Raw genomic sequence first — 13,065 nt, forward strand, 5'->3', positions numbered from 1 at the left:
CGTTCCGATGATGATGACGATACTTGTTGTTTAAAGGGGCCTAACATCCAGGTCATCAGCGCTAATGGTACGAAATGAGAATAAATGTAATGACAGTTTAAAATTCGAAAATCCTCCACTGATCAGAATTCAAAACGTGATGACGAAGAATTTAAAACAATCAATGGATCCGACTCACAATGCCCCATATTCCCAGAAACTAGCGTTCAACAATAGTCTTACTGACCAAGGGACTGCTTCTAAAGCAGCCGCCACAGGACCCATCGCCGCCGCCGCCGCTTCTAAAGCACAGTCCTGAATCGATGATGCTTGTAGTCTGAAGGGATCCAAAATCCAGGCCATCAGCCCCTCATAATGGTACTTATGGCTACGAAAGTAGAACCGTGTTGTTTGTCATGTTGCTGTATTAATCAATAGTAGCGTAGACTAGCTGTATTCCACAGATTACGGTACTACTCACAGGTAATGTAATGAGCACATGTAACACAGACCTATGGGTGTTTCTCACGTTGCGGCGCCATTTACAGGAAACACACACCTTTGGTGTTCCGCACACAGTGAGTACTAATCGTAGGCAAGGTAGACTCATGTTGTCGCTCATATAGTGGTACTAATCATAGGTGCTGTAAAACTCTCCCTAATTCACACACTGTCTCTACTAATCACAAACCTATTGTGTATCTAACATAGTGGTACTACGAGCAAGTAAAGGCGACCCATGGTGTTTCCCGCGTGGTGGTACTAATTACAATTAGTCTCATGTTTCTAATGCGATCATCCCATGGTCGCCCCTTTTAGTCGCCTCTTACGACAGGCAGGGTATGCCGTGTGTGTATTTTTTGTCTGATTCCCCACCCACAGGGGGTTTTGTGTTTGGACCGCGAGAGGTATTTTATTTCCCCCAAGTCCGCCGGCAAGCCGCTTAGGACCCCCATATCCGCCACCTGGAACGCGCCACTTGGGAGCGTCACCTCTCCCCCTGCTACGCTAGCGTAGTAGGTTCGTGGATAACCGTTACTCTAAGGATGGGGATATTCTCACGCTAAAAATTATCCATCCCTTCCTTCAGAGGGCAATAGGACAACAGAATTCCCTCATTCTTTGTGAATATGCCTGTTTGTGTTCCTCGCTCCAACGGACACCGTGTATCCTTTTTAATTGTTCTTCTCGGTTTAGCCCATTCGTCACTATTGTTTTTTGGAAGAGTTGTCTGTTAAAGAAGTCTTCGGGTTTGATTTGTAGCATTTGACGTCCTTTGGTGTTTCTAAACCAAGAGATTGTAGTTGTGGGTTTGAAGAGAGTGAAATGATTTTTTTGACAGCCTGTTTCCTTCCAGTCGTAGCATCTGTAATTTTCTCTGTTTAGACTTCCTTGTTGGATTGTTTTGGTGGATGCCATTCTTAAAATTAATTAGCTACCATGATTGCTATATTGATTCTGCGTTCTACTGAGGAAATTAGCCGTGCGGTTAGGGTCGTGCAGCTGTGAGCTTGCATTCGGGAGATAGATGATTCGAATCCTACATTCGGCAGTCATGAATATAGTTTGGCAAGGTTTCTCATTTTCACACCAGGAAAATGGAGGGGCTGTACATAAATTAAGGCCTTGGCAGCTACCTTCCCAGTACTTGCACTTTTCCATTCTCCTGCCGCCGAGAACCTTCGCTGTGTTAGTGCTACGTTAAAGAAGTAAGAAAAAATCTGCATGTTCTTCCTCCAGTTTTTCGATGAGTCTTTTATTGGCATTTAGGGACAGGGCTTCGGCTGCATACAAGACTACTGGTTCCGGAATCGTTTCGTGATGATGAATCTTAGTGTTTTGGGAAAGGAATTTTTTTGTTGTTGATCGTGCGTAACGTTTAGTCGGTTATTTTCAAGGTTACATATTCATTCCCCATGTGCTTCCTTGTCCAATCCACTTTTCATGATTACCACACCCAGGTATTTACATTTTTATATTCGGCTGATGGCCCCGTATTTCATCCGGAGTTTTGGTCGGGCATCTGTAGTGTTAGTCATTACGTCTGTTTTATCAAACGATATTTGCAGACCAGTTTATCCAGCGATGTTCTTTAAGAGTTATGTTTTAATCCGAACGGTTTCTGCATTGTTCGACAGAATGGCGATGTCATTGGCAAAAGATGGACAGTTACTACGACCCCTTTGGAATTGGTTATTTTCTTCCTTTCGGCGTCTCGAAAGCCGTAAAAGTAGCTGGTGGACAATACGATAACATCAATCTACTATTAATTTTGTGTCTACAAAACTCAGTAATGTTTCCCAAGTACCAAATGTTCAAATTCTGTAATGCATATACATAATTCTACAATAAATATTCATTATGTTCCGATCATGATATATTTATTTCTTTACTGTATTAAAGAAATGTTTGTTGGGAGTGTATACCAGGTGACTTTTCAGCTCCATAGTTTCCACTTATAGGTGACCCGCATACGCTAGTGATGAAAAGGATGCCTAGTCGCTGGTTTAAAAAGGAGCACCACAACGCAAAATTTTTCGGATGCGAAACAAATGGCAAATAACGTTCTCTAACAGCGTGTAACTGTAAACACAGCAAATATGCAGATAATAAAGTTAAATAAATGATTAATTTATACACGTACAGACATTCCACTCGACCAGAAAAGTTTCTTGTACGAGGTATGGGCCTTGAACGTCAGTTGCAAAAATGCTCAACGAAATACGTGTATAGAATGCACGTGGCTATTTGGAAACTCCTACATATACCATCTGCGAGCTTCGTCTGCATTCCGAGCAGATTCTCCATAGTTTAATATTAAGGGAACCAAAATGAGATAGGCTCAAAAATGTTATTTTTCGTTTTTGAGCTTAAAATATCTCCATCTTTTCTAATGTATTTGGTGTATCAATTATTGTGCTGAAGTTATATTTGAGGCAATAAAAATTAGGATTAAGCATATTTCTGTACGTTGAGTATCATTAGATGCCAGCTACCAATCAAATATTCTTTTTGGATTTTTGCTAAATCATATTCTTTGAAATTTTGCGTACCTTTTTCTCAGAAACTATCACATAAATGTATTTAAAACTTAGTAGTCTCTTAGACACGATATAAATATATTTGTGGAAGAACATTTAATCATATATCTCGATTAGTTCATGGAGGACAGCTTGAGGAGTGCTGAAAATTTCAGTTTTCAACTAGGATATTAAAACATAAGCAGCTCAGAATGGGTTTCAATATCATGCATGCAAAGTTTCTTGGTATGCTTTGAGTATTTCCTCAGAAAAAGATATCTCAGTTAAGGGACATTTTAAGAATTTTTTTAAAAATATTATTTTTATAATGTTATTTCTGACACAAAATATCAAACATAGAAGCTTCATAATCTACCCTAACAGTGATGAATGTATTCTAAATATATCAAAAGCATATTACGGGAAATACATCTTTTACCTTCTGAGATATGAAACTAAACATCGGTAGTTATATTTTCCTATCATTTCACACTTACGGTTCCCTAAAGTCTATGTATCCGCCGTAGCTAAAAGCATCGGCCCTTGTCAATATATTGACAGCAACTGTAGTGTTTCTGTTACAAACACTAGCCTACTACTGATGTTGTATGTCCTCCGCTCTCTTCGCTCAGCGCCAGCCAGCCGCACGCACGCAAGCGTGGATCATTTGAGACTCGACGCGCAGTCTTCAGTGCGCGTGTCTGTTACGTCGTGTGCAGTATATAAGGAGCTCCCTGTCTGTCACTCATGAGGAGGACGAGTTCGACAGCCGTAGCGGAAGGACGTGTTCCTCTCGCTCGCTCTCTCTCTCCTCGCCAGGCGCTCTGTACTTTCCCAGTACTAGTCAGGCAGCTGTACTTGTTAGTACATCTTCGAAAGAGCATTTGTCAGAGCTGAGCACTTTTCAGTGCTCGCTATTTCTCTTTCAGGAGCTTTATTTTCAGGAGGACCAGGATGGAGAAGCCGACCCTACCAGTGAGACTGGTCGACCACGACTACGAGGCAGCCTTCGAGAAACTACAAGACGCGCTCTACACGATGGAAGCCCCCCACTATGAACGCCCGGGGCTGGTGGTGTTCAACCGGTGGGGGGAGGAAAACCACCAGGGGACGCTGAGAGTATTCGACCACCTCAACGCGGTCGCGGAGTTCATCGGAGAGCCTCTCCTGCCGATCATCGGCCATATGGTCCCTGCCTGGGCGATCATCATTCGCCCTAACGACGCAGCCAGCTTCAGGGTCTACGAGGAGCGCGCGTCCCAGCAGTTCCAGGTTGCCCGGCTACCAGGACTCAGGGCGCACCTGGACGTCTCGGGCTACCAGGAGGCAGCCTCGCAGACGGAGCCAACGACCGAAGACGACGGCGGCGCTCCCGAGCGCCGCGACGGCGCGACTCCAGTTGGAAAGCTGTACTCCACGAAGTACACGCAGACCAACAAGGCGACAACCAGGGCGAAGTGGTCGCAGACGCAGGCCTACCAGGAAGGGCCTGTTACCCGGGCGCAAACCAGGAACGCGCCCGTGTTGGTGGAGAGCAGCACAGCGGTGGAGAAGGACGCCCCCTGGCGTACTGAGACTGCTGCCCAGGTCCAGCCTGCCTGCAAGTCTGTCGAGTTGCAGACCTCGATGTGCGCCCCCCAGGACAGGGAACGCAGTCGAGTGTTAGCATCGACCGACGCCACCACCGCCGCCGCCAGCCAGGAGAAAGAAGAAGATGGCGACGCAGAGGAGCCGGCAGCTACCCCGGGGTCACCAGGCCGGGAGGAGGGCCACCAGGGCGAGGCCTCTTCCCCAGCCGAGAAGCAACCCCTGGGACCGACCGACGCCGCCGCCAGCCAGGGGAAAGAAGAAGATGGCGACGCAGCGGAGCCACCAACTACCCCGGGGTCACCAGGCCAGGAAGAGGGCCACCAGGACGCGGCCTCTTCCCCCGCCGAGAAGCAACCCCCGGGAAGAAGAAGAAGACGACGCCGCACCAGGAAGCAGAAGGCGACGCTGGCTCACCAGGAGAGGACCGCCAAGCCGCAACCCAGGACTGCTCCCAGGACAGCAGTCAACCGAGGAGCCAATCAGGAGAGGACCTCAGCGGGTAGCGGCAGTCAGGTGAGAGTGAAACGTCCCCCTCAGCAGCTCTTGCAGTGTTTCCGCTGTCTGAGGTGGGGCCACCGTCAGGTTAGCTGTGGGCTCGAGGTGAGGTGCAACCGCTGTGGTGGTGATCACTACTACACGGCCTGCGCAACACTTAGAGACGCGCCGGTGTGCGCCAACTGCTCGGGGGGCCACCCGGCCTCCCATCGCAGTTGCCCTGTTTACAGGGCCATGGCGCGGGCAGAGAGGAAGGAGGCCCGGCGCCATGACCCACCACCTTCCAGGAGGCCCCCGCCTCGGCGGGCTTGGCCTCATTCTCCGGGATCGGAGACTGGGTACGAGGTACCCCAAGGAGGTGGAGTCGTGCGACAGGCCCTAGTGGTACTTGACGCATGGCTCCGCAGCCGGCAAGGACCGTGCTAGTCACAGCAGTGCCCAGACGGACTGATCCCCAGACGATGGAATGGCAAGGAATTGGTGTATGTTTTGTGCATGTTACCTGTTCCTAACTAACATAACCTCTGGTCTTTTTCCAGCCCACATCCTTGCATGTGCTATCACAAGATGTCAGGTTTTACATGTAGGCTCTTTCTTCTTTCTGCCTATGTGGTTTTTCCCTGACCCTTCAATACCAAACTTCACTACCATATACCTAATACAATATCGCCTGGTAGCGTGTCTGACATGGAAACAGGCAGATACTCCTTGTATCACTTCCCACTCTTCCCTGCTATCTCTTTCTTCTTCTTAGAAATAATAGCATGTCGGAGGCCATGTAGATTGAGTCGTTGGTCACGCGGGGGGAGCGGGCTTCGGGGGCCCCCCCGAAAAAAAAAAAAAAAAAAAAGTCACTCATGAGGATTCTCCCCAGTGTCCTGCTCCAGAATACACTGAACGTCGAACACGGAGTCTACTCCTCTTAAAAATGTGTCTCGACCAGGTGGACGGAATTCTGGTAGTATGAGGTTTCACCTCAGGTCACTACTCCACTTCCCGTTCCTTCATCCAGTCGAGCCCCGATGTTGTATGCCACACATCCCCAAGCTCACTCAAGCTCCGACACACACATTAGATTCTCTAATTGTGAACATAGCTTTCATTTAGTACAAGCTTATGAACTCAGACACTTCAAGTTAGAAGGAACTCTCTTAGCTAATCTATGCTAGTGCAAATGATAGTTTTCAACTATCACGAACTATATCTTTCCCAAGAATTATCTTTTCAAGATGGCAGTGAGTGAAAATACATTCAGAGTGTACATAGTGTATAGAAACAGAAACTCTCTCAAGATTAATCATCTACTTTGCTTCAAGACAATTTTATGTTTTATTCCTGTACATACTGTGGAATTCTGTGTGAAGCAAATAAATAAGTTGTGTTCTTGTAAACCTTATCTTGCTTACAACAACTGAGCGTTCGAAACGAGGCTTACTAACGCAAGGGGGTGAGTTTGACGATAGGGCTTAGGAATATGCAGCGAGCAACCATCCGATTCTCTCTTCATATTTTGACGTTAGTAACCTACAAGCAGTCATAATCCCGTGTGAATCAGTTATTATGCACCCCTTTCATCATTAGTGCATGCAAGACACTTATAAGTAGAGTCCGGAATTTTATGCATTGATAGGTTAGAATGCAAACTTACTGAAGCCAGTAGCAAATATAGTCTACCTACAAAACGATTATGCTACGGGGTTTGCATAAACATTAGGGGTACGGCCCATTAGAACCCCTATAATTTATGTTACTCTTCCTACGTAATGGAAGAGCGGGTGGCCGACACTTCCTACTAACCAAATTAGTGTGCAATCTAACCTGTTACTGCATAAACATCCGGGCTTTACTTATAAGTAGAAAGTACGGGGCTTGAGGGGCACCTGGTGTAAATGATTTTTATTTATCATTCAAATTTTCGTTATATTATGATCACAAGTACACTATAAGCAAACGTGATATTTCTCACGTTCTTTGTTTTTCCATATCATAACCGGTAATAATAATAATAATAATAATAATAATAATAATAATAATAATAATAATAATAATAATAATAATAATAATAATAATAATAGTAATAATAATAATAATAATAATAATAATAATAATAATAATAATAATAATAATAATAATAATAATAATAATCAGTTCAAGGCTATGGGGAGATCAACTGTAGTAGATCTCCAAATTCCAACTAAGGTTTTGAGCCCTATAGGTTGCGTCAAGGAGTATTCTGGCTGTTCTTTGGATTTGGCCATATTTTTACGATCGGATACCCTTCCTGACGTCAACCCTCTTCACTTATCCGAGCTTGGGACCGGCATAAACAGTTAATGAGATACTCAATTCACAAAGACAATTTTAAACTTATCCTCATCAGTGGAAATTTACAATAATTGGCTAAAAGAAATCCGAGAAGACCTAAATGAAATTGGCAATAATAAAAAACCATTCAACATGAAATAAAATTCAGAATCATATTTCATAAATAAAAATTTTGCTGTAAAGCCCACCCGACTAAATACAGGATGGACTGAACAGCGTAAAAATGAACACAGCGAGAGGATGAAGAGAAAATGGTAAGAGAAAAAGAAAACAAGAAAAATGCTAATAAGTTCAAGCGCGCTCCTTAGTTCGGCATCAATAATAATAATAATAATAATAATAATAATAATAATAATAATAATAATAATGCGACGTGATTATCTCAGTGGCTTTGCCGATGATTTGCCACGTGGAAGGCTGAGGTTTGAATACCGGTTGATTCAATTTTCATTTCACAATTCACGTGGGATCCGGCCTTGAACCCGGGCCAAATTCAAAATAGACCTGGGTGAATCCAGCGAGCTCAATGACTGGGATAACTTGAGCTGTTGTACTGAACATATACGTTAGTATTGTATACGACTCGTTGACTCATTATCAGTAATATGATCAGCAAATGAAAATTTAGAGGCAGTTGAACAGAAATAACTACGGAGGAATTGTGCGAGGGTGCGGGTTGGTGTATGGAAGAATATAATTCTCTACTAACCATTTCAATATTCAACAACATCGATATTCTTGTTGAAATTCAAAGAAAGCAGTACGCCGTGAGGTAGGTTGCCTCTGCAACCCACACAACAGACCGATATTGCAGGTTGCCCTTGTGACTTTTCTTCAGTACACTTTAACTTCCTTTTGTGACATCTTCAAAGCGATGCTTTGACAGACAGACTGATTTGAAATCCACAGTCTGCTGAAAGCAAGTGAGTGGTTTTCAGTTCGGAGGGTTCGATTCCCGGCTGAGTCAGGGATTTTAACTATGTATCATTAATTCGAATGACTGCAGTCTACTGTAGTTTTTTATTGTCTCAATACGCATATTCATCTACACACAACACATTAGACTATTAAACACACAATAGTGATTACATCCGTTTACGTAGGGTTAACATCAGGATTGGCATTCGTCCGTAAAACTAGTCCAAATCTACCCGTGACAACCGCAAGAAATTTGGAAACAATACCAGGAATAAGTTGATATCCGTTAGTTCTGAGGATACAAAATGAATCGATGTACTTACAATATGATTTTTAAAATATGTATGCATTTGATACGTTAAAATTGTCATTATAGTAATATGATCAGCAGATGAAAATTTAGAGGCAGTTGAACAGAAATAACTATGGAGGAATTGTGCGAGGGTGCGGGTTGGTGTATGGAAGAATTACATCATTCTCTACTAACCATTTCAAGATTCAACAACATCGATATTCCTGCTGAAATTCAAAGTAAGCAGTACGCCGTGAGGCAGGTTATTCTGCAACCCACACAACAGACCGATATTGCAGGTTGCCCATCACGCACCTGTATAAGCGTTCACCCGTGACGTGGGGGAGTTATATAACTCATCGTACAGAAACCGAATGAGTTAGCTCAGTAAATTGTGGCACGGCAAGTAATGGCTGTTAGCTCTGTACTCGGAAGACAGGTACCTCTCCCAATGCCACAGCCGATTCCTTCCCATTCCTATCCCGTATAACTACACCCACAGATAACACCTTCACATGCGGTACATGTAGCCCATCCCCATGTGGTGGGCTGGTAAAAGCAGCTACAGAATTGGCGAGGCAAACATGTTCTCGGACGCTCCCAACACTAAACGCCACCCGTTCACATATAAAATACAAGGCGCAGGAAACAGCACTGCCCGTTGTTAACAAACGTATCTAAATTTTAACGTTCTTGCTTATCTAAAGGTTAGCATTGCTGTAGAATGATTCCAAGATTCATAATGAATCTTACAGTTGACATTGTTTGATATTCGGTGACAAATGCATTAAACCCGATGGGATACTGTGTCAAATATAAAATTCTATCAGGATTCCGCAGTCTCGAGGCATATCACAAGAAAATAATCATAACTTAGGCGTCGTAATTACAGAGTGTTACGTTCATGATGAACAAATATAATATCACACACTAAAATAATGTAAGGCCTATTTGATAATCGATAATAATAATGATAATGATAATAATAATAACAAACATAATAAAGAAAAGCATCTGGAAACAAAGTATGGGAAAGTCAAGAGGTCACCCCCTGTGGGAGGGGGATGCAGACGGTGAATACACCCACAGTGTGCCCTGCCTGCCTTAAGAGACGAATAAAGGGGACGACCAAGGGGTGAGTGTATTAGAACCATGAAACTACTTGTGATTAGTACCACCACGCGGCGAAAAACATGGGTCGCTTTTACTTGCACATAGTACCACTATGTTAGGTATCAAATAGGTTTGTCATTAGTGGCACGCAGGAGCACCGTGCGGTCAGCCCCTATCTTAGAATGCACTGCCGGCTTTTACAGTACCTGTAATTGGAACCACTATATGAGAGACACCATAGTTCTGGCTTGCCTACGATTAGTACCCACTACATGAGGAACACCACGGGATAGTACGAGTCCCTGTGGTTAGTGCACTTATGTGATGAACACCATAGGTTTGCGCTGCCTGTAAATGGCGCCGCAATGTGCGAAGCATCATAGGTCTATATTACATGTGCGAATTTCATTACCTGTGATTAGTACCATAATGTGTGGAATACCGCGAGTCTACGCTACTTTTGATTAGTACCGCACCATGACAAATACCATGGTTCTACTTTCCTAGCGATAAGTACCATTATGCGGGGCCGATGACTTCAATGTTTGACCCCCTTTAGACTGCAAGCATCATCGATTCAGTATTGTGCTTTAGAAGCAGTCCCTTGGTCAGCAATACTATTGTTTAACGCCTGTTTCTGTGAATGTGAGGCACTGCGGGTCGGATCCACTGAATGTTTTAAATTCATATCCGTCCATTCATTCTTCGTCCCAACGTTTTTAATTCTGGCCAGTGGAGGACTTTGGACTTTTAATTTGTTATTACATTTCGTCTCATTTCGTACCATTAGGGGCCGGTGACCTAGATGTTAGGCCCCTTTAAACAACAAGCATCAGCGTCATCATCATCAGTTGAGAGGTCAGATACATTTAAATATATTGGTGAATAGACACAGTCGAATGGGCTTGATAAAGAAGCAAATAAGGGAAGGGCCAGAAAGATGGAGTCAGTCTATAGATTAGTACAGAATAAATACAATTAAAAGAACGATATCTTACAGAGCAAAGATCAGACACAATACTACGGTTACAAAGCCTGAGAAACTATACAGATCAGAATGTCTGATACTGAATAAGACAGGGGAAATGGATGAGCAAGAAGGAAAGAAAAATCTTGAGAAATATCTTAGAACCCGAATGAAAGAAAGGATGGTACATGGAGGAATAGGAGAAATGAAGATCTATACAGACAGACAGACAGACAGACAGACAGACAGACAGACAGACAGACAGACAGACAGACAGACAGACAGACAGACAGACAGACAGACAGACAGACAGACAGACAGACAGACAGACAGACAGACAGACAGACAGACAGACAGACAGACAGACAGACAGACAGACAGACAGACAGACAGACAGACAGACAGACAGACAGACAGACAGACAGACAGACAGACAGACAGACAGACAGACAGACAGACAGACAGACAGACAGACAGACAGACAGACAGACAGACAGACAGACAGACAGACAGACAGACAGACAGACAGACAGACAGACAGACAGACAGACAGACAGACAGACAGACAGACAGACAGACAGACAGACAGACAGACAGACAGACAGACAGACAGACAGACAGACAGACAGACAGACAGACAGACAGACAGACAGACAGACAGACAGACAGACAGACAGACAGACAGACAGACAGACAGACAGACAGACAGACAGACAGACAGACAGACAGACAGACAGACAGACAGACAGACAGACAGACAGACAGACAGACAGAGAATATCGCAGATACCATACATAAGATGAGACTGAAGTTTTAATTGCATCTCACAAGAATGAAGGAAGGTCGACTAAAAAGAATACCTTTAACTAAATCATCAAATTAAAAGCAACTACCAAATGGGTAGAAGAAACAAGAAAAGACATGGAGGAAGTTGGCATCAATCCAAAAGAAATCTTTATTAGAGATCTGTTTCAAGCTAAAATTGATAAATTCAGAGGGTTCCAGGAAAAACAAAATGAAAAGTCCAAGAATATGTGGTCAAGGGAGAGGAAGATGAACCAGCAAGTCAGTTGTTTACTGTGGTCCAAAGTAGGAAAAAATCGAAAAAATAATAATAATCGTAATAATAATAATAATACTGATGCCTAGTACAATTGAGTGGATGAAAACCATAACGGTATAAGTGGCATTTTTTTAAATATGAGTTAAGTGCAGGATGTAACTCTGGGAGGATGTATCCTTTCACTAGCAAAGAGATACAAGTGATAGCGGTAATATTCTGCGCTCTAGGGATGGGTGGTATAACTACAAATAGCATGCTTTATATGGGTGTTGAAGATGTTTAAATGCCGTTTTCTCTGAATGACCAAAATGCTACTTATACCGTTATGGTTTTCATCCATTCAATTGAAACCGGTTATAACTACTCCGAAGGGACCGCCAATCAACGGTCGTTGCCGTTATAGGCGATAGTCGTACAAACCGTTTTTGTTTTTGTTGTTGTTGTTGTTAAAATTGTAATTTCCCTAAGAGGAAATTTTCTGTTAATGTTTACACAGTACGTATGGCAATAAGATATCAGCAAAATAAAATAATAAGTGAGCAATGATTTAGTAACAGTGTACATCGATCAATAATGTTGCACACGGTCTTGGCTAATAATGAGATGTTCTCCCTGTCCTTACAAATTGTACAAATCGTTGAGTTGATACTCCCAATTCCTTGGCGATTATGACGTTTGTTTGCCCATCTTGTAATCGCCATATTATTTGTGACTTTTCTTCACTACACTTTAACTTTCTTTTGTGAGATCTTCAAAGCGATGATTGCCTTTGACTATTTAACAGAATGACTGATTTGAAATCTACAATCTGTTAAAAATGAGCTTTACGTTGTTGCTAGGAATCCCCAAACGCGTAACAAACAAAAACCAACATTGGACGTTATATTCGATACATTTTCCCACCAATGTGATAAATAAAGCCCGGATTTTTATGCAGTAATAGGTTAGACTGCAAACTAGTTTAGTTAGTAGGAAGTGTCGGCCACCCGCTCTTTAATAATACAGCAAGAGTAACATAAATTACAGGGGTTCTGATGGGCCGTACCCCTAATGTTTATGCAAAACCCCGTAGCATAGTCGTTGTGAAGGTAGACTATATTTGCTACTGGCTTCAGTAAGTTTGCATTCTAACCTATCAATGCATAAAAATCCGGGCTCTAGTGATAAAATACGCCGTCATATCCACTATGTTATTAAAAGCGAAGTAGCAAAAAACGGTTTCGACTATATTAAATTAATGTATGGTTAAAGTGAAAAATTAGAGGAAGTGTCATTAGTAAAATCCTGGACCCAATCAAAAGTA

At 43.0% G+C, this 13,065-nt stretch overlaps 1 protein-coding gene across 1 annotated transcript in view; it reads right to left on the reverse strand.

Annotated features, from left to right (window-relative positions):
• The window catches only part of LOC136886748 (uncharacterized), a 595,319-nt gene that overhangs the window by 210,680 nt on the left and 371,574 nt on the right, over nt 1-13,065 (reverse strand). The window contains exon 7 of the mRNA XM_068230940.1: nt 12,591-12,597. Within this exon, the coding sequence (XP_068087041.1) occupies nt 12,591-12,597 (7 nt within the window). The remainder of the gene's footprint in view (nt 1-12,590; nt 12,598-13,065) is intronic.

Source organism: Anabrus simplex, chromosome X (genome assembly GCF_040414725.1).
Source record: "Anabrus simplex isolate iqAnaSimp1 chromosome X, ASM4041472v1, whole genome shotgun sequence".
Taxonomy (NCBI): Eukaryota; Metazoa; Arthropoda; class Insecta; order Orthoptera; family Tettigoniidae; genus Anabrus; species Anabrus simplex.